The sequence below is a fragment of the Copadichromis virginalis genome, linkage group LG6, assembly GCF_057382275.1.
Source record: "Copadichromis virginalis isolate Kocher_CV1m ecotype Utaka linkage group LG6, C_Virginalis_male_GT1.1, whole genome shotgun sequence".
Taxonomy (NCBI): Eukaryota; Metazoa; Chordata; class Actinopteri; order Cichliformes; family Cichlidae; genus Copadichromis; species Copadichromis virginalis.
The window spans coordinates 43,233,217-43,255,255 of NC_140623.1; the positions used below are offsets into that span (position 1 = coordinate 43,233,217).

The 22,039-nt window shown below is 47.0% G+C and overlaps 2 protein-coding genes across 3 annotated transcripts in view; one reads left to right on the plus strand and one right to left on the minus strand.

The window, feature by feature from the left end:
- The window catches only part of dok1a (docking protein 1a), a 9,293-nt gene extending 1,318 nt beyond the window's left edge, over positions 1-7,975 (plus strand). Inside the window, exons 2-7 of one of the 2 annotated variants that reach the window (XM_085460575.1) lie at positions 20-98; positions 4,664-4,779; positions 4,853-4,963; positions 5,066-5,135; positions 5,573-5,745; positions 6,633-7,975. In XM_085460575.1, coding sequence (XP_085316701.1) covers positions 20-98; positions 4,664-4,779; positions 4,853-4,963; positions 5,066-5,135; positions 5,573-5,745; positions 6,633-7,478 — 1,395 coding nt within the window. In that variant the 3' untranslated portion in view covers positions 7,479-7,975. The remainder of the gene's footprint in view (positions 1-19; positions 99-4,663; positions 4,780-4,852; positions 4,964-5,065; positions 5,136-5,572; positions 5,746-6,632) is intronic. The other variant, XM_085460576.1, reaches the window with a different exon arrangement.
- A 2,172-nt stretch (positions 7,976-10,147) lies between these two features.
- The window catches only part of LOC146708597 (neuronal membrane glycoprotein M6-a-like), a 28,588-nt gene continuing 16,696 nt past the window's right edge, over positions 10,148-22,039 (minus strand). Inside the window, exons 2-7 of the mRNA XM_085460609.1 lie at positions 21,141-21,333; positions 19,535-19,691; positions 18,661-18,814; positions 17,047-17,123; positions 16,902-16,967; positions 10,148-16,009 (exon numbers count right to left, since the gene is read on the minus strand). Of these exons, the coding sequence (XP_085316735.1) occupies positions 15,857-16,009; positions 16,902-16,967; positions 17,047-17,123; positions 18,661-18,814; positions 19,535-19,691; positions 21,141-21,333 (800 nt within the window). The 3' untranslated portion in view covers positions 10,148-15,856. The remainder of the gene's footprint in view (positions 16,010-16,901; positions 16,968-17,046; positions 17,124-18,660; positions 18,815-19,534; positions 19,692-21,140; positions 21,334-22,039) is intronic.

A 22,039-nucleotide genomic window follows, 5' to 3' on the forward strand; every position in this document is an offset into this window, starting at 1 on the left:
CGTCTCTCTTTGTCCTCAGAAATGGAAGCCGGTGTGGTTGTCTCTGACGCCCCCCAGCAGCAGTGGAGTGGGCCGACTGGAGATCCAGGATATGGGAGGTAAACAGCTCCACTCGTTATGTGAATGATGAAAATAACAGTGATAGTTTCTTATTAGTTACTGAGCGCTCACATCAGTAAAATAAGACTGAAGCTCACTGATTTCACACCAAGCCCAGTTTATTTCCAGTCCAGCTGAACCCAGACTGGGGGAGCAGGTGCTGGAGCAGCTCTGTGTCATCTCCCTGGATTATCCGTCACATCACGATCACGTCTCAGGTTTTATCCTGTTCCACTTTGATATTTGAGGTGATATTTAATACGTGACACTAAATGTCAGATTTTCACAGTTTAATCAGGTCAATGAAACGCTGTGGGGAGCTCCAGGGCCGTGCAGAGATGTTTGAAGGGGCAGGTGCTCAAGCCCCCCCGCACGCGCCTGCCGAGCTCCACCTCAGGTAACATTTACATGCAGATCCGTGCACGTAAGTTTTGGAGGAACAACATGGCGCTGATTCAATCAGCAGAGCCAGTTAGTGGCATTCACATTCAACAACAGACTGATGCTTCCAGATAGGAAACAGGGGTTCATCCTTTCATTTGTCACCTGTCGGTAGCTGGAATACACCTTTGAACAGGCGGTGGAGACAGATTTTACGAACCACTGTATTATAAAGGTAGAACATCTGAAGTGTTGGTCATAATCCTGATTACATAAGAAAGCAATGATCGCAGCAGTGGCTCTAATCCTGCACGTGCAAACATGGACTCACTTCTGGAACTGCAGCTTTGATGTTGATGCTCTATTTACAGACACAAAGTGCAGATTATAAAGAAAAACTCTCAATCATCCTCTGATGTTGTGATTCTCCAGACCTTTTCTTTACTTTACCCCTGTGGGACGTCTGCACTGTCCAAAATATTCAGCTTAAACAGAAAAACATAACTAATTAAATATTTCTTTCATGTCTTTAAGTTAAACTCGGCTTTCGTGTTCAGTGGAGACGCTCAGCACTGAAAGCCGGCTTCATATCAGTTCCTGGGGAGCTAAAAATAAAACCACACGAGCACGAAAAGGCGGGGAATCGTGTCATGTTAGGGATGCTGGTGGTGCTGAACGCATGTCATGCATGCAGCGGCGGGCCGAGCATCAGCCGCTGAACACGAGCACCGGATCTGACGCTTTAACAGAGCCCGGGATGAGGGCGATGTTATGTAAGCTCAGCGGCAGCATCTGCACAGTGAACACATGACATGCACGTTTTACGTGGACGACACACGAACATCAGAGAAGAGTTTGTGAACGAGGACCGGGCCGAAGCAGAGAAACGGCTGCCAGCAGTGGTCTTTAAAAGGTGCGATCAACGCAGAGGCCAGAAAGTGTCCGACACGGTGAGAGCTGCTCGTCACAGAACCTCAGTGCTTCCTTCAGTCCTTTCTCTGTGACCTGCACACAAATACATGCAGGGATGCTTCACAGCTTTAATGCTAACAAAGATGCTCCTCGCCTCTCACCTGCAGAAATTCATGAGTGATGATAAAGATCATAAAGCGTCTTGACACGACTGTTGCTGTGATTTGGCGCTGTATAAATGAAACTGAATTGAACTGAATCTGGGGATGAGAACAGTAATCTCTCTGTCATCTGCAGACACACCAGCTAACAATCCTCACTGCTGCCACATGTGCGACAATACTGACCCCTAGTGTTCGGTCGGGTTTTTGCATGGTGACGTCTGGTCGACTGAAACTCATCTCAGATTCATCCTGATGCCACTTTTAGCAAATTACGTTCAGCTGTGAGGGAGATGCAGTAGAATCAGCAGTGCAAGAGTACTGATGTTACAAAGGAAGTAGTAAAAGTAAATATACTTTCAGGAGTACTTAGAGGGGGACCAGAGGCCTGGGGGAGCAGCTCCTGCACTCGTCTGGACCAAGAGTTCAGATGTTCTGCAGAATCTGCTGCAAACACATCAGACGTCACCTAATTTTGTAATAATCAGCAAGTCTCAATACACGCCAAGCACACTTCAACCAAACTGAGGTTAAACATTGACTCAAGCATTGATCCAGTGTCCAAAGTCCAGCGTGTAACCGAGTTTTGCTGTTTGCTTTGCAGGTGTGTGCACACAGGAATGTTTGAGGTTGCACAGGTTCGCTGACTTTTGCTCACAAATACACAAGTGGAGTAAAAATAAGAGAAGTTTGAAGTCCGAAGTTTCTATGCAGTCAGTGTGTTTGAGCTCCAGAAAGAAAGCACGAATAAAGCTACACTAACAGGAAATTATTTATCTGGAGTTCTTCTTCTTCTTATTAGTCCTTTATTTATCCTGGTAAAAAATCTCATTTCCAAGAGAGACCTGGTATCATAGCAACAAAAGTCAAAATACACGTACCACATAAGTATATAACATCCATCCATCTTCTTCCGCTTTATCCGGGCCGGGTCGCGGGGGCAGCAGCCTAAGCAGAGAAGCCCAGACCTCCCTCTCCCAGACACCCAGCTTATCTGGGGAAATATAATCTCTCCAGGGTGTCCTGGGTCTGCCCCGGGGCCTCCTCCGGTGGGACATGCCTGGAACACCTCACCCAGGAGACCCCAGGGGGCATCCTTGTCAGATGCCCGAACCACCTCAGCTGGCTCCTTTCGATGTGGAGCAGCAGCGGCTCTACTCTGAGCCCCTCCCGGATGGCCGAACTTCTCAAGTAAATAACATTTTAAACAAATACAATATCCTGTACAAACATGTGAAAAATATAAAATAACAGATCAAATTTAGAGCGATGTTAAAAACAATCACGCTGAGTTATTCTCTCGTTCCAGTAATAAAACATAAAGCACAATGGTGGACAGTATCCAACCTCTTTAGGTAGCGGGCAGGTGCGTTCATAAAAAGCAGGTCACTGTAATCCAATAAAGGTCAAAAAGTTGCATGAATCAAGTGTTTTCTCACTTGGAGGGAGAAACGTAGTTTTCACTTCGACACCTCTCTCCTGCTTCTTCCCTGCTCAGTCAAACTGGATGTCTGACGTTAGCTGGAGTTTAGAGAAGGTCTGCAGTGTTGTTGTCATCTGCATAGAGGCCTCAAAGACAGAGGGACGACATCACTGCTAAAATATATAGTTCAGTCCGGGAAAATCATCGGAAACATCCATGTGCGAGCTGCAAAGCACCTCCACCTTCCAGAGGTTCTGCTGACAGCATACATGCCGTGTTGCCAGGTCTCCTTCTGTGCTCCAAATACTCCAATTTCTGGAACTGGGATGCCAGTTTGGGTTTTTTCAAGCCTGCTTTTGAAACATTCTTCACTTTCTGTTCTTCAGCTTCGGTGGCCTGAGGATTTCAGCTTTGCTATTAAGAGAAGACGAGGTTCTTTAAATCATGAGTGCAGTGTGCAGGAACGAGAATCAGCAGCTCCAAGGCCATGGTCCTCAGCTGGAAATGGATGGTGTGCCCGCTCTGATCCGGGATGAGTCGCTGCCTCGAGTAGAAGATTTGAAGCACCTCGAGGTCTTTTCACACATGATGGAAGAGCAGAGCACGAGATCAACAGATGGACTGGTGCGAACGCCGAACCGAGAGCCCTGAGTGTAAAAGTGAAGCTTTACTGATGATCTACAGTCACCTTCTGCTCTGGGTAGTTACTGATAATGTGGAAATGATCTTCCTCTGAAAGATGAAAGGAGGAGCTTGGAGTACAGCTGCTACTCCTCCACATCAAAAGAAGATGGTGGCGGATGCTTGGATGCCTGCTGGGATACTGGGAGGAAGCACGGAGGCAGACCCTGGACTGACCTTGAGGTTATATCTCAGCTGGCTTGGGAATGCTTGGAGTCCCTCTTGATTAGTTAGGAAGAGGTGGATGGACGGGGGGGGGTCTGGGTGTCTGCTGCCCCCATGACCCAAAGCTCGATGGATGAACCGATTCACAGCAAAATGTATCTATAAAAGATGAATGTACTCCGATCTGACAAGTGACATAAACCTTCATTCTTTGCCAGCAGGGGGCGACTTCTTTGATTGGAAAAATGATTTTGAGTACAGGAGTTACATGATGACTTTATCGTGTCTGTCACTGGTCTCAGAGCTTCGTGGATAAAACAGGATGTTTATCCCTTAAATTATGAGTCAGATAAACACGAGTCTGCAGGCTAACGCAGGTCGAGCTTGTGGCTCGCAGGTCTGCGTGAGAGTGAGTATGACAGGATGATTCAGTGCTTAATCCTGTCTTTACAAACAGATTCATCTTTAAATATCACTCTGCCTTTTCCTTGTGACGAGTAATATTGGTGTTCAGCTCACTCACACACACATTTGAATCTTACTTAAACCAGAGCTCAGCCACAAACACTCCCACACCTGCGAGTGGAAGTATCGCCTGCGGCTGTTTGACATTCAGGCAAACATGTCGCCTCACGTTTCTCCACCCGGAGAAGAATCGTGCGCTCTGAGCAAAGACTCGTCGGGTGGAAACGGCCGCAGTGCAGAGTGCGCACGAAGCTTATTGTTTGAGTTGCTCTGGTTTGAGAAGAAGCCGTACAGGCCGCGTGATTTATGTCTGTCAGGCGTTCGCCGCCGACTCAGCTGTAACGCTCTGCCTGTTTGTGCACGGTGCATCCTGCAGGGGGCGATCTCGCCACTGGGGTCAGAAAACACGGGGACCGGAGGGTGAAGGTGGTCCGACTGTCTGAGTTGATCAGCGTCCTCAGACTCCCCCCGAACGCTGAGGCCTGCCCCATGGTGAGCCATCATACTCTCACGTTTCCAGTCGTCAAAAGTCGAAAAGACGCTTAAAGCTGGTTTGTGTCTGCAGGAGAACATGTGGGCGTTCTGCGTGGAGACTCAGGACAGGACCATGGTGTTCGCCGCACTCAGAGACGACTGTGCCGACTGGGTGGACAAACTGTGCCAAAGCACGTTTCAGGTGTGAAGGACACAAATGTTCCTTCTCTTTACGTTTCACACAAATGTGCAGCTTCATGATTTCACAGCTAATTATTTAAGCTTGCTTCATTCGCTCTCTCAGAAAGGAGGCCGTCCACGCTCCAATCAGCCCCAAATGGAGGAGAACCAGATATACGTCTCAGTAGAAGAAGGTAAATTCTTTGCTTTTGTCTTCTCCAAATACTCAATTCCGGTTAAGAGCGCCCCCCATGGAACAGGACGAGCAGTTATTGCATCCCCTAGTTTTGATACGTTCACATAAACGTGAGTCTGGGAAAATTTGACACACGCTGAGCAAACAGTGAGCTACAGGGATGTACACGATACTGCAGAAATGTAATATTCAGCTCTCTCTGGCTGCTCAGTAAAAGTGGACCGTAATAACCTTCCTAACATTCAACATGCACTCTGACGTAGTGTTCAGAAACATCCTTAAAGGAGCACAGAGAAGCCGAGCCTCACACTTTTTGCTCATGCTGTCAGTATTTATTAACTGCATGTATTTAAACTGTGTTAAATTATCACATCAGTGTTCTGCTTCGCTTTATTTGCATAGTAATGAATGACAGACTCTCCTCCCTGTTTACAGCCTCTGAGTTCTGGGTGGCGATTCAGAGGACGGAGGCAGCGACCCGCTGCGGCCTGCAGGGGGCGTACTGGCTGCAGGTGGGACGGGAGGCGCTGCTTCTGAAAGAAACCCAGAAGAAGAAGGTTGTTCACGAGTGGCCGTACGAACTCCTGAGGCGATACGGGAATGATAAGGTGGGGGCGATCGTGGCTCAAGAGTTGGGAGTTCGCCTTGTAATCGGAAGGTCGCCGGTTCGAGCCCCGGCTTGGACAGTCTCGGTCGTTGTGTCCTTGGGCAAGACACTTCACCCACCGCCTACTGGTGTTGGCCAGAAGGGCCGATGGCGCGATATGGCAGCCTCGCTTCTGTCAGTCTGCCCCAGGGCAGCCGTGGCTACAACTGTAGCTGCCTCCACCAGTGTGTGAATGGGTGGATGACTGGGTGTGTAAAGTGCTTTGGGGTCCTTAGGGGGGACTAGTAAAAGTGCTCATGGTCACAATGTAAAGGTGCTTTTTGTATCACCTGTTGCATGTTGTTATTACATCTTTCACCACATGGGGGCGCCATTTTATCAGACTGTAAGGAGAAGCAGGAAAAGTCAGTGTTTAGCCTGAGATCAGGACTCAAGCCCGACAGCAGGGAGGTTTTGGAGCTTTTTTATGGAGCTCTGAATCCGTCAGCTTTACTGGTGGCTCGATATCGTCTGCAGGCGTGCGCCTGAACAGAAAAAGAGCAAAAGTGTTAGCACTCTCCAGGAACCGTGCTTACGTTTGCCCGTGTTTCACTTTTATCATTTATATAAAATGATCAAATGTGGTTGTGTTTGGTGATAATTCTTCAGCCATATCTCGCCTCCACATGCGTGTGGGTACCAGCTCTTCCTCCCCTGTTGGGTGCTGGATTAGCTTGCTGCGCCATCATGTGGTGCAAAACGGTGTTACCGAAAAGTCTGGCTCTCTTGCTCTGATGTTTTCACCTGAAATTCTTTCACATTCTTGTTAAAGTTCAGTTCATGATGGAAGCTTTAAGTGAAACTGAAGCCTCACAAGTGTAAGACGTTTATTTTCTCTCCTCCTCCCAGCTGACCCTAACCATCGAAGCCGGGCGGCGCTGCGACTCCGGTCCTGGAGCGTTCATCTTTGAGACGCCGCAGGCTGAGAAGATATTCGCCCTCATTCAGAGCACCATCAAACTGAAGACTTCATCGACCAACCAAAACCCAGAGGGAGAGAAGGTTGCGGTAACCAACATACAGGCTCATTCGCCCCTCCCCAAAGTCCCCGATATGACCAACATGGCCGCCATCCTGGAGAACAAGCTGAGGACAGAGGAGAGCAGAGAAGAGAGCGCACATGCTCGGGAAGATCACCCGCCTCCTATCACCCTCATGCCACTCCCACTGGTCCCTGCTGGCTCCTCTGCAGGTAACCATGGAGACCAGTCAGAGGCCATATACGCTAATCCGACTGATTGCATCCGGCCTGTAACAAAACCCCCGCCTGTCAGAGCCACGTATATCGACCCTGCGAGCGTTCTTCCTCTCAAACCCCCATGTGCCGCTCCGCATCCCCCCCCTCGCGCAGACGACCCGGATTCGGTCTACTCGGAGGTGTACGACAAGGTCGGCCATCACCAGAACACAGACAACGTCCTCCAGAAAAAAGAAGAAACGAAGGTTTCAGCAGAGGGTGACGCGGTCTACGCCCAACCCGGCAGACGGAGCGAAGTGTCTCTGAAAAGCGAAGCCAAGGCCGACCCCTTCGCTCATCTTTACGCTCATGTCTGTAAGAAAGCACCGTCGTCTAGCCCCTCGTCATCCAATGACAGCACCCCCTCCTCCTCGTCTCCTATCGCCAACAGGAGCACAACAAAAGCCTCGGATTGTCCGCTTGATGATGTAATCTCTGAAAACCTGGGCATCATTTAACTCTGGTGTTTAGAAAACATCTGAAACCATCATTGACATTCTTCATAGTAAAATTGTTTGAAAACTCGTGTTACCGCAGCTCAGGCGATGTAGGCTGGACGTCGGAGGAACTGCCGGTTTTGAAAGGTCAGGGATCAGATGTTTGAGAAACTTCTTGCTTGCTTCCTAAAATATGAATATTTAATCATGAAGACAGGTAAATAAATAAACCTGCATGAATGTGATTTATGTTAATGTATCTGTTTATCTGCATTTTTATAAGTTTAGCACGCCCGTGTTGCAAATTCATACTCTGACTGATTTTTCCACATAGAAAACTTCTCATACACGATTTTTACATATAAAACTGTAAACACGCTTGTTTGGTTACGATGCACAAATGTATGCTGCAAAAATGTCCCTGAGTCATGTTACATACGTGGGCCTTACTGTGTTTCTGTGTAAATATAGGAGCTATGACAGGTATCGCCATCATCTGTTACCGTAAGTGTTATTGTGCTTTAAATAAAACAAATATATGACACTTTTGCTCCACTGAGTCAATCCTGGTGTTTTTAACACTAATACACATATAAGAACAGAAGATGTTTATTCACATAAGCAATCGGGAAAGGTGGAGTGTTGGCGTCGTGTTCAAACACCTGATGAATCAGAGTAAATATTTACCACACTGCACCGCTGCCTGAGGCCCCTCCCCCACCCGCCACTTTCAGTCAAGACCAGGTTCAGAGACAAACGAGAAGCAGCAGACCGGGTGAGTCCCCATGTCCTCGAGACCCCCCAGCTTTGTGGAGTCTTTCATAAACTGTTCGTGCTGAGTCTGAAGAGGGTCCCAGTGCTCACACCTCGTCCCTGTACCAAAGACACCGCGTCCCAGTGGCCCCCACGATTACAGCCTGTGGCACTGACCTCCCACGTCACAAAGACCCTGGAAAGACTCACCCTGGACCATCTCTGACCTATCAGATCAGGATCCCCTTCAGTTCCCCGCCATCATCTACCTGCTCAATCGTGTCTGTGTCCACCTGGACCAGCCGGCGAGCGCTGTGAGGTCATGTTTTTTTACTTTTCCAGTGCATTCACTGGAGAGGAGGATGTTGTCCAAGATGAGGACAATGATGGATAATACCCACTCTGTAACATGCTGGGCAATCACAGGTGCACGCTCAGTGAGAGACTGAGATTACCCATAATGCACCACTGAACGACACAGGAAATCATTCCTGCACAACTCCTCCATCTAATGCACAGCACACAGTGCAGGAGTTGCAGCCTGCAGCACGTCCTCCACAGTGGAAATAACAAAGTTTCTCTGTAATAATCTGGATGTTTATAACTAACATATTTGTACATATTAGAAATATTTCTTGTATATTGTAAACTTTGTAATATACTGTATTATTTAATTAGTTCAGTGTGTTACTGTGTTTGTTGTTGTGACTGTGATCACAAAATTCTTTGCGGATTAATAAAATATTATGATTCTGATTTCATTTAAGTCACACGTTATACATTCATTTATTTCCTTTAAATTTAATCGACGTAACAACCTAAAGCAACAAAACCAGAAGCGTGAGGATGGGAGGGTGGAGACAGCCTGATGCACTGATGAACTTTGACCAGCAGGGGGGGATGTGCATCACGCACAGATAAAACAGGAAGCCATCACATGACGTGCTTAGACATGTACTTCACTTCTTTACCACAAGGCGGCACTGCTGGACTTTCCAACACTCCAACATGAACTGTAGACTTAATTTATGGTTAAACAGTGAAACAAAACCTTTGTGGATAAAATGTTTTGCTTTTAAATGACTTTTCTTTGACTCAGTTAATAGAAAAAGATTCACAACACAGCTTCATATGTGGCGGTGGAGGCGCCTAAAACTGTAGACTTGGATCTGTGTGCTCTGGTCTGGTCGCACACCTGAGGGCGTCGAGGGGAAACATAGCCCTCTGTAACTTCAGCCTTTCTTTTTTAAATCAAATGTTCGTCACTTTGAGGTTATCTGCTAATCGTGTGCAGACGTGCTGCAGAGATGATCCGGTGACAGCTTTCTGTGACTGAAGCCGAACTAATGCGCGATAATCCTAAAAGAGGTTCTAGATGCAAAACCATCAGGTAATAATACAAAACGGAGGAAACATAAACGATGGTTTAGTCCTTGTTGCTTAGAAGACGTCAGCTGCTGACTGCTCAACGCCAGCCAGTTTTTTTGACGCTGTAATGCATAAATGTGACCACAAGATGGCGCTGTTACAGCCTTTATCAAGAAGGGCTTGGTCCTCATGTTCAGTTAGGCCTTTAGAGTTTTCGTGTCCTCCCTGTGCCAGCCTGTTGTTTCCTTTCCTTGGATAAAGGCCTGCATGAAGCAGGTGACATCACGTGACTAGCTTTACCTTTGGTGTGAGGCCTTTGTGCATAAACGTCCTTCATAACTCTGATCAGATTTATTGTATCTATCACCAGAAATATGAATCACAGCAGCTTCCATCGTGGATGATGATCCGGCCGCGTGTGATAAAGCGTCTTTTATTCATCCTCTGCGCCACACGTTGGTCTGTTGATGTTTCATCACTCAGTGTGAGGATGACGTAACATCCTCATTATCCTTTTTTAATTATTTCTAATGACTTTGTGAGAGAAATGAAGACACAAACTCAGGATGTTCCCTTATTAACAAGTACACAAGTGTATTATTTCATTTTATTTATATATGCAAGCAAGTTTATGTCTTTACAAATAAAAAAGCCACTGTCTGCCCAAGCTGTTGGCACACATATGTACAAAGATGGAGGAGTGAATCAGATGAAGCCTGCTACTAAGCAACCAGAGTGAAGTACAAAAAGTCTAGCACACTATAGAGAAACAGAAAAAAACGACCTCCAACGTCCAAAATGTCCAACCTCACATAATGCATGAATCTGAAACACGCGATGATCAGTGGAAGGTCACGGACTGACATCATCAGCTGTTAGATCTGCGGCTCACTTCATGATGGACAAGAGGCACAGAGGGTCTGATCTCCCCCTGTGATTCAGAGCTGTGGGAACACGGCAAACCTCCTCACAGCGGGTTGGAACTCAGACGTCATGTCATTGAAACTCATGCTCGATCGCGCCGACGCGCTCGGGTTTCTGATCCCGCGCTCGGGATCCTGGAATGGTTCAGCCGCGGTCAGCGAGCAGACCGAGAGGACGCAGGATCAGAACGTGTCATCACACGCGTTCGTCTTTACATGTGGGTTAGACAGTCAGATGAGGAGACTTGAACGAATGGAGAGCGAGCTGCTCACGTCCTCCTCCACCCGACTACAACAGCGGGCTGAGCCTCTCGGGTCACCTGTCTCAGGTGTTTTGGTTTCATTTGGGCCAAATCTGTTCTGTGCCACACTGACAGCTGACAGTCTGGCTCCTTTCTTCTTCACCTTCAGACTGTGGACGACCAAAACTGCCATCATTCAGATTATTAAGTATTTCTGACAGTTTTGCATAAACTAACGTTTGAGTTTGCATCCGTGTTTGTGCACCGAACACAAGCCAAACTTAACACGACTGATTCGTTTGCCTCGCAGAGACCGACCTTGGTTCAGCGACCAGGAGGAGTCGGCGCACCGTCGCTGACCCAGAGACGATTCAGCGGTGCATTTGGTCACCTGGATGGTGACCGAAGGTAACACCCAGGTGAGCAGAATCAGCTCTCTGGGTCTTGCTTGCATAATGAAGCCGAAACACAGAAAGAACCAAAAGGGGAAATAAAGTAAACAGAGGACTAATTCCAAAAACAATTAAGCTAAGAAACCCTATTTTGTATAAATATTATTTTTGCATTAAAGACGTGTTTGTTAATTTATTCACGTCCTTTTTAACCAATGGCCGTTGTGGTCCTCCACATCCAGCAGCGCTGGAAGTTTGAATTCTGCGTTTCCGATCATTCGTCTGAAATCCACCACGGGCTCTGAAAGCGTCCGAGCCGTGCGTTTGCGAGGAGGGCGAGGAGGAGCACGTGAGCAGAGGTGGGTGCAGGGAAACGGGTGGCCAGAGCAATACATTACACCACATCTGCAAATCCGCTTTATTAGGATAAACAATACAGAACACCATAATCATATCACTGAAGACTTGCAATCATAAATTCATGCACTTGTATGCCGTAAATTGAATGGACTTGTTGTTTTTAACGTCTCGATTTTGTCAAACTGCTACAATATATTGCTCTGGTGGTAAACAACTGAGCAAGCAAGCTAGCTTAGCAACACCATTAGCAACAGGAACGGCAATACTGCACACGGAAAAGTGGAAAATAAAAACAGCAGAACAGCGCCAGTGGAAAAAAATGACTTTTTTTTGTCTTGTTTTAATCGTTAAAATTATGACCATTGAATGCATAACCATGCCACAAACAACAACTAGAGTCACTGTCTTTTTTATGTAGTATAAGATTATCTTCATTATTATGAATTCATTCGTTTTCATCATTGTTATTTCTTCAGGTTATAACCAATGCTGCAAGACTATACACGGGTCCCACAGTGGGGATCTCAATGCACTTACACACCAAGAATAAGAGAGAGAGCTCACGATGGTCAATAAGTGCACAAAAAACTATTTTTTCTTTTATCTGAGGTTAAAAACACTGACAAGACATCCATTGTCAGGCAATGAAATGATAGAATACTGTTACTGTAAAACTAGACCCTTAAAAATACTGACCGTGTGCAGCCGGGACACACCTGAACAGGACGCGAGTCCGGCGGAGGCGCCCCTCGATGACGCCGCGGTGCTTTTTGTACTTTGGTCAGCTGCAGTTACACGAAGCAGCGAGCACGGCTTGAGACGCTAACTGCTCTTTATGTCTGCTGTAAACGCAGACGCTCCCAACACGTCCTGATTGGATGGCGTCCCGTGAATGCTTCAGCCAATCAGCATCTGTGCTGTCTAACATCAAAGCTTTTATCTGAGTTTAAACCAATCAGCTTGCACACATTTTTTAAATAAGTGAAATTAGTTTTTTAGCATTAAGTTATAAGCAGTGTTGCCAACTTAGCGAATTTGTCGCTATGTTTAGCGAGTTTTCAGCGACTTTTTTTCTAAAAAGCGACTAGCGACAAATCTGGCGACTTTTTCCGGTGTTATTGGAGACTTATTTATGACGACTTTTTGACGTGAAAGCGCGTATCGCTCTTACTCTCAACAAGCAGCGGTGCTGCCGTGGGCACCTCACCCGTGCCAAAGCGCTCACGGGTGGAGGACAGTCCTCCCCCCGCTGCTATCAGGGCAGGAGACGTTCACACCTGTGCGTCCAAACGGCAAATGAATCGTGCATGAGCGAAGCCGCTGCTCCCGCACTGACTGTAACGCAGTCAGTTCTTTTACTCTTATGCTGTTTTGTGGATCACAAGGTTTAAAACTACTTATAAACACACACAGACAGTAACTCCACCAGAGCGCCAATTTCGGGTCACTTTTGCCGGTCCAAGCCCGGGTAAAGGAGCAGGGTTGGAATTGTGACATTAAAAAACAATAATTGCTAAAAGAAATTTAATTTGTAGTTCTAAATAAACTCTAAATGCATTTAGGACGTTTTTTACTCACTTTATGTCTCTTCCACGATGTTATTTCTCTCTCCAACAACACAGGTTACAATTAGATTAGCATGACCAATTATGCAAATTGGACGATGACGTCATTTGTCAACTTCTAGCGACTTTTGGGACAGCCAATAGCGATTTTCCTTACTGAGGAGTTGGCAACACTGGTTATAAGGTCATTAAAGTATTTAAAACACACGAGCAGGACGTCGAGCCACAAAGCTGGCGGCAAACAACGTTTTCCACGTGCTGATTGGCTGAGGCAGATGGCGACCCATCGTTGAATCACTCAAAATAACTGTTTAGAGAGTCACAACAAATCAGGATGACCAACGTGTGAAGCCAGCGAATCTGGACTTTGGTCGTCGTGGTTATTGGAGCCGAGGCGCCGGTTTAAACCTTTTACTGCGGCTCGGGAGCGTCGAGGTGTAAGTGCAGCTGTGCGCGGGGAGCAGAGGATCAGGACATTGGGACTGAACCGCCGCCCCCTCCGGACTCTGTAACCCATAGGAAATCCTCCTCCCGGCTGCTCACCTCGACTGTTTCACATATATGTATATCTTTATACAGAGTTAACGTCGGTGCAGCGCTTTAGCACCGCCCACACGCGAGAGGAAAAGAGAAAAAAAACACATTTCTTTTTTCTAATTAAATGATTTCACATTTAAAAAGTTTCAAAGATTAAAAGTTGATAATAAAATAGTGAAATGTCATCATGAAAAGTAAAGAGTTATGGCTCAGAGTGATGGCGGTGGTGGAGTGTGTGTGTGTGTGTGTGTGTGTGTGTGTGTGTGTGTGCCGGTAGTCTCATCAAATCAAACCATCATGTCATCATCTTCATCTCGCTCTCAGTCGTCTCTACTGGCAGATAGAGAGTCATCACCATCCTCGCCTGCACGCTTCTTCTTCTCTTGCTGAACACAGAACAAAGACCGAACAGCGTTTGGACCTGAGCCCACTGCGTTAGAAGGACGTCGAGCTTATTAAATGTGTTGACTGCATTTTTATCTGCTGATAAAACCTCGCGTGGTGAACTGCGACTGTGGAGAACTGGGAAGCTCCGCTGGTCCAGAATAACCCAGCAACCCGAGGAGAGCGTTACAGGACACGAGAGCAGCCGGCAACCACAGTCCAGCAGCTCAGCCCTGAACCATTAGCTTATTCGCTGGAATGTCGTTCCTCTTCCTCCGCCCTACAATCTGCTTCAGACACCACCACCTCCACCACCGCCAACACACAAACACTACCCAGAATTCCTGCCGATCCTCTGCCGCCGTCAGCCTGCGGTTGGTGTCGCTGATTTTTCTGACTCAACTTACAAATAACGTTTTGGTCGCATCAGGGCGTCGCCAAAGAACGCAAAACAGGAAGCATGAGAACAACGAATCGCTCGAGATGACTGGTGTATACGCTTGTGTGTGTGTGTGTGTGTGTGTGTGTGCAGAATCGCTGAAATACTGAATCATCACCTGGTAATGTTACAGCCCCCCCCCCGTTTAAATACCCCGGTGCTAAAATCACACAGAAAGAATCCGAATAAAAATGTGGCAAAATCCCTGAAAAGTGAGAAAACGTTACGTAACAGACGGATGAGATGATGACTAAAAGACTTTGTGCTGCTAAGATGTGCTGTTTCTCAGGACGAATCACAAGTTTTTACAATCAGGGGACGAAGAGGGGGGGAGGAGGGAGCCCCGTTTCACTAGCTGCACCCCCGCTGCCACCGTGCGTGCTGTCAGCCTCAGAATAAAAAGAAGAATACGATACGCAGAAATAGAGACGCATTGAGAGAATTTGGTCGTGTTCGTGACATCGATTCTTCTGCGATCATCGGCGCTCCGCAATTAACGGGTAAAATCTCTCCTGCAGGTCGTCGTGATCGGCCCGTGGTTATGGTTGAAAACAATATAACCAAAGCTCGAGCTCAACGCTAACCTCAGGCGGGTCTCCGACCATCTGCTGGATGTTAACCAATCCAGTGCTTTTGTTTCCAAAACCCCGCCCCACCCCCCACCGCCGCAAACGACCACACGAGAAACTACGAAACAACTAATGAAACTGGGCTCAACGTGAAGAGGTCAGAGGTCAGGGAGGGAGAAAGGAGGGGGTGGGGGGAGTTGGCAAAGCTACCCATTTGTACCCGGGAGGCACAAATTTCCTCGGGGACCTTATTTCTCTGTGACACCATCATCATAGCGTGGCGAACGACACAACACAGCATGACACCACCAAACACCGACCATTCAGTCACATCTACATGTCTCCGTGTGTGTGTGTGTGTGTGTGTGTGTGTGTGTGTGTGTGTGTGTGTGTGTGTTGCCGATGAGCTCACGGACGCCGTCCTCATGCGTCTGCTGTAGATCGTTGCTGTTTGGAGTCTTTAGGCGATCAGATTGAAATAATTCTCCTTCTTTGGGTTCGTCCGCGGTGATTTTTGGCATTTCCTCGTTACGCTGGTTTGTGTTATGCAGTGAGAACTTTTGTTTGTGCAGCATTTTACTCTGAAAGGCCTGAAAACTCACACCATCACATTCAGAAACCTTCAGACTAAAATGTCTGACCGCTTTATGTTCGGTGAATCTGGACGATTTATCGTGTTAAACTTGGAGCAGACCAGCAATGATCAGAGCTGAGGATGAGGAGGGCGTCGGTGATCTCATGGGTTTCTTATCCTCTAATTTCTGCCTACTCGTGTCTGTAAATTTGTTTGAATGAATCTTTTTCACCCGTGTGTGCGTGTGTGTCTGACAGGTAAGTGTGTGTGTGTCGTTCCTCGTGGCGGCGTGTTTATGTGTAGGCATTGAGGCGTTCTTTGGAGCGTGTAGAGTGGATGTCGTGCAGCTCCTGCTCCTCCTTCGACTTGATGTCCTCGTACTTCTGCATCCGACTGGCGTCCTTCAGGTAGCCCCAGTTAGCGGCTAGAGCCATCAGGAAGTGCACCTGAGGGGAAACGCAGGAGACTGATCAAACATCACCGACTCGTCCGCTGCACGCTGACGCTGCAGACAGATTGAGCGGCTTATCTGGGATCAGCTGGTTTGGACTGTTCCTACACTATCACATCAGTGCTGCAGGAAAAGGAGGGGGAGGCCAGATGAGGGGGTCACATCTCGCCTTTAAAGGCAGAAGGAGGACAGGATGTGTTTACCTTGTTTCTGCCACTCACGGCTAAAAACAGCAGCTGTATGTTTTTAACAGGTTTACTTGAATTTAATAGAGGAAGTGCACATGTAGTCACCTTCCTGGAGCAAACACAGGTACAGCCCTGAACACGGGTCGAGTCTAATGCCGTTAATCCCACACTGTGCACACGAGCCGCTCCCTCTGGCGGCCCCTAGTGTTAAAGCACGGCGCAGCAACTCACTGCTGTTGCTGTGCCGTGTGTGTGATATACTCTTCATTTTAGCATTTTAGCATTCACATGCAGCACCACGCGGTTTCATCCCCTTCAGTAAGTTGACAAATGAAACGTCCCTCACGCTGCTTCCTGCCGCACAACAGATTTGTGTGTGTGGACGAGTGCCGGTGCTTTGGTTCTTGTACAGATCTGCGCACGGGAAAGATCGGAGATTATTCAGAAAGGCTCAGGTTTGTGAATGTGTGCTTGGAGCGAGGATGGAAGGACGTGAGCGTCTCCACGCCTCGGATCTGGAGATGCCGGTGACTCACCGCCTGTCTCACTGCAGACGTGCAGGACTGGATTTTACACTCTGACTCTTTTGTCTCCCTGTCTGCAGGGACGATGTCTGTTTCCTTCGTTTGCACCAATCATTAAAAACCATAATGGCAGAACAAATTATAACCAATCAGATATGAGAATGATGGTTCTTACCATGGCGATGACAGCAGCTCCTGCTCCTGCTAGTGCGCACACGAACAGGTGGAAGGTCAAGTCCAGCTGCAACACAACATACGCATGATGCGGTGGATTTGTGCTGACGGGTTATCACGTGTACGTGTTTTTGCTGCGTTCTCACCTCGTTGGATTCGCACATCTTGACGAACTTCTCGGACTGCGTGCACAACTTCCTCTCCTCGGAGATGGTCACCGCTCCTGAGAAGCACAAACGCTCTGTTAGCCTCTCCTCGTCCTCTGTGGTTGATGAAGGAACCGGGGAATCTCTGCCTATCGCAGCGCTCGGACGGTCCCTGCGTTTCTTTAATTAAAGCTGACCAAGATCAACGCTTCCCCGCTCCTGGACTGTCGGCCGCTGGGAACGGCCTTGAAGTAATCACAGTCCAGAGCGCAGCGCCTCATGAACCAGGAGTTCATCTTTAATGTTTTTCCTCCTGAGAAATCTTCATTAGTTTGCTGACTGAGGCCTGCTGCAGTCTAAATGTTGAACAGCAGATGGCAGCGCAGTGAGCGAGCGCACACAAGGCCTCTGGTGGTGCCTTTTGTTTTAATGTAGGCATCCTGAGAACAACATGGTGGGCAGTGCTGCATCGTGCACACAGTAATGTGCAGCATCCACCAGCTGAAGTCTGTCTGTGTGAACATTTAAGGAGGTTTTGAGCTAAGTCGTGCTAACATGCTGTTTGGAAAGACAGGTGATGATAATCAGGCAGAAAAATAATCTGCATAAAGAACCCAGACAGCTGGCACCTCTGGGCCTAACCGGGCCAACTTCTGGCACCTTACATGCCGAATGACATCTGACATTGTACTGATTTAAGGTGGAGCCGTGGCTCCTGAGTGAATGCAGGCAGCGACACCCAGAGACAAACATGTCCCGTTACTGCTTCCTGACATTTCTGTGATCTGTTCTCAGGATGTCTGAAGAGAGCCAGACCGCCGTCGCTGCTGTTATTCAGTCACACCCACATTTCACACAGGCTCAGCTGTCTAACCCCTCAAACACATGTTCAGGACTTCATCAAACACCAGAAACACCGACCAACAGGCCGAGCTCGGACGTTTTCTGTCATTAATGAATTTGCAGATATTTCAGATCAATGTTTTTCCTCTCGAGCGTCCGATTCTCGGATGTCGTTGCAGCGCCTGGAAGGCTTTGCAGCTTTCTGCTGGTATTTGGCACTTCTTCTGCACACACACAGGTTTTTCCATGATATGTGCCAGTTTGGTGTTTTGGTGAGTCACCATTAACCTGCCTGCTCTAAGCAGCGATCGGGTGATCCAGGATCTTACTTTTAATCACAGAACAAAGAACAGGCTGAGTTAAAAATCTGAACAGCAGCGTATGAAGAAGATTTCCAGTCTGCTAAATCCAACAAAGTGAAGGAAAAGATGTTCCACACATAAATTAGAGGTGCACGGATCAATGGGAGGGGCCGGTCTGAGCTCGGAGCAGCAGCACGGAGAAATTACAGTCATTTGTTTAAAGGCAGCTGAGCTCATCAAGCTGAACTCGTCAGTCTTCCTGTTTACAGCATCTCACATAAACTGCATCAAACTGGGAAAACCAGTCCTCCTTGTTTAACTCAAACTCAGAAAATGCGTTGTGCAAAGCCTGCAGAGGTCTAACCACAAAGAAACGAAATTCTTTTGTAAGTTAGAAATGTAGCTGTTCATGATTGGAAGTTCATTTAACATCAGGGTGCAAAGAGCAAAGGGTCCAAAGTCTGCGTACCAAACTGACGCAGGTCCAGGCAGAGGTTGGTTCCCTCCACCGAGCTGGTGTTCTGACACATGGACCAAACGTTGAAGTACATGAAGACCGGCAGGCTGGTGAATGCTGTCACCCCGAGCCACACCAGGAAGAACAGGTAGGCCAGGAACATCAGCTGCAAACACAGGCACACGTTAGTCTCGCACTGCTGTGCATCGCGTTCAGCAGAGCTCACAAAAGTCTTTATTCAGGTTGGACTAAAAAAAGTGCAAAATGCACATTCGTCTTCATCAGCCGCAGAGCTGAGTGGCTGCACTGACGCATGCACGCCACTCTAATATCTGTCACAGTTTCCAGATGTAGCTGACTAGACGAATACAAACCTCAGAAACCAACAGTACTTTTGTGATGAACATGATGAACATGACTGTGCTGTTTACTGCAAACATTTATTTGCAGGAAACGTTAAAGTGCCACAACGACATCACTTAAGTTATAAGTTATAAAGTTTGTGCAAATAAGTGTTTGATCCAGATAAAAGCAACTGTAGATGTTTAAAAAGGGCCGTAATCACTGTGTGTGTGTGCGTGCGTGCGTGCATGCGTGTGTGTGTGTGTGCGTGCGTGCGTGTGTGTGTAAAACAACTTTAATGTCAATAATGGTCAATATGAATCATACTACTCTGCACATCCAAGTAAATATCAGTGATGCTGACCTTTTGCGGTCATTTATGGTCATGTGACATCAAGCTAATTATTGGCCCTCATTAGCAAAGTGGAGTTTGTATAAAATAGGAAAGGGTCACCACGTCTATCCTTCCAGCAGCTTCTTTGTTTAAATTAACACTAACTTAAACACAAATATGTCTTGACGAGTTTTAGAAGTTTTGACTCACGAATGCAGTAAGGCAGCGTCCGCAGGCAGTGATCTTGAACTCTCCGTAGAGATCGCGGATGGCTCCGGTGGTGAAAAAGCCCTCCACCAGCAGCAGCACTCCAAACACAAAGAATCCAGCTGCAAGGCCATAAATTATGTACTTCAGGATGTCGATGCTGCGGAGAGGACACACATCACAGCGTCGCTAATTAATGACTGCTTATTTATTTTCATGCTTCGAGTGCTCTTCAGACTTCTTCAGCTAAATCACCACGAGGAACTGCCAGAAACCAGAGAATCATGGAGGATTTATTCACATTAAAAATGTAAGTGGTGTAAATGTAGCCATTCCTAATTTTATCTTTATTTTCTCGTGTGTCTGTTTACATTTTTTTTTTAAAAAACATTGAAGAGCCAAAAACTGCAGTTCCAGTAGTGTCCACTAGAAGCTCCAGCAGTGAGTCGGTCTCTACACTGTTAAAAGGTTACAGCAGAAATAATCATGTTTACAGACGGCATGACTGCATGCACGGTTAGGGGCGTGGTCTCTTTGATTGACAGGTGGATGGCAACGATGATGTGAATGAAACACTTTTAATAATAATGAAGCAACAGGCTAGCCCAGAGGCTACGAGCTAGCTCAAAGGCTGCAGGTTGGAGACCACGTAATAAAGGAAGAGGTGCGGGTTCCCGGGCCTGGAGGGGCGGGGTAAGAAACTAGAACAAACAACTGTGTGGGCCAACAAGGGATTTATAGCTGTATAGCAGGAAGGGGCGTGGCCTGAACTTGAGACAAACTGTGCCCAATAATACAGTTTCTTGTGCTGTAAATAGCCTACGCTCCATTTCTGGTGAGTGAAGTTTTAGAATTTTATTTTGGATATTACTAGCGATGGGATGTCTGTGAAGGTTCTCAGTCCTCCAGGTCATCGTAGTCAAAGGAGCTTGCAAAGGAAAGCATCTGGACTTCTTTAAGTTGCTTGAAGACGTTTCACCTCTCATCCGAGAAGCTTCTTCAGTTCTAAGGTCAAATGGTGGGGAGTCCCAGATTTAAACCTAGTGGGAGTTTCCCCCCACAGAGGGACAAAAGGACCCCTGATGATCCTCTAATCGCCTGAGCCAAGGTGTGAAACTGGGTGTGGGTCCCAATCAGCCAGAGTTTCGGGTGTGTTCATTGTGAAACCTGGCCCCACCCTATCATGCGAATTCCTGAGGTCAGATGGCCCAGGATGTGAGTGGGCGTTCAGGTGTCTGGGGAGGGATCTCAAAACTGGATTATAGATGGCAGAGAGTTGGTGTCGTAAACCCCGCCTCTGTTCAAAGATGGTCGCTCACAGTGGACATAGATGCTTCTTTCACTCCTCTTTCAAACCATCTGTCCTCTCTGTCCAAAATGTGAACATTGGCATCCTCGAAAGAGCAAGCTCCTTTGACTATCGATGGGATGCACCAATTAGGACCCATTATCAATTAGAAAAAAAGAGAAAACACTGAAACCAATGGCTGCGTTCATCTTTTATATACAGGCTATGCACTTCAGTTGACTTCAGCTCGTTCTGTTTGGGGTTTGTGATTATTAAGAGTGATTATTAATACTCCGTACAGAGAAAAGATGAAACACTTACATGGTGAACACATCCAGAGTGTCTCCCGGGGCTCTAATGACTTCAAAGTAGTTCTGGAGGATGGTGACGGTGCCGCTCAAAGCCTCATGGCCACACCCACAGAACAAGGCCACGCCCATGTAGAGGAGGATGGTGGCGATGAGCGACGCCCAGGGCAGGCTGCCCACACATCGCTCGCAGCACTCCTTACAGCCTGAGACAGAGACAGAAACCGTGAGTCTGACTGCAGTTCGACAAATTCTATATGACGATGATGAAAGCAAAGGAGAAGACACGGGGCGGGGTTATGAGGAACGATGGTAAATTCAAGTTTTTTTACTGAGTTTGAATGAGTCACTCACCAAAATGGGTTTTTGTTTGAGTCACTGAGTCAGTTGACCAGAGAGTGCAAAAAATTTACATTTTCATTCAAACTTAATTTGTTTCTATCTTCATGTAAATCCTACTGCTAAGATGAGTGATTGAAAAAGAAAAACAACTATTTTTATAGCGCAAAAAAGAGCAAAAAAAAAAAATTAAGATTCTTAAAGGGAACATTTATTTTATTAGTATTTTCCTCAAATGTGTGGTGAATGAGTGGTCACGTCCAAATTCATGGTCTGCATCCTCATGAGGACGCGTTTGTAGGCCGATTACGTCACAGTGATGTGACGAAGGCTGTCCGAATTCGTAGACTCCTCCGAATGCGGCCAACAAATTCCCCAGATTTGAAGGATGGGTCGGGTGTGTCCTTCGTGGCTGATTAAACAGAAGTGTGAGACAATCAAGAATTTACGCCAATGTTCTTTTATATTTTAGATAGCAAGGAGCAGACGGCTGAGTTTATTAAACTCCACCGAGACAGCGGTGACGCAAATCTGAAGGCTAGACCGTCCAATTCCATAGCCGTTTACTTCCGG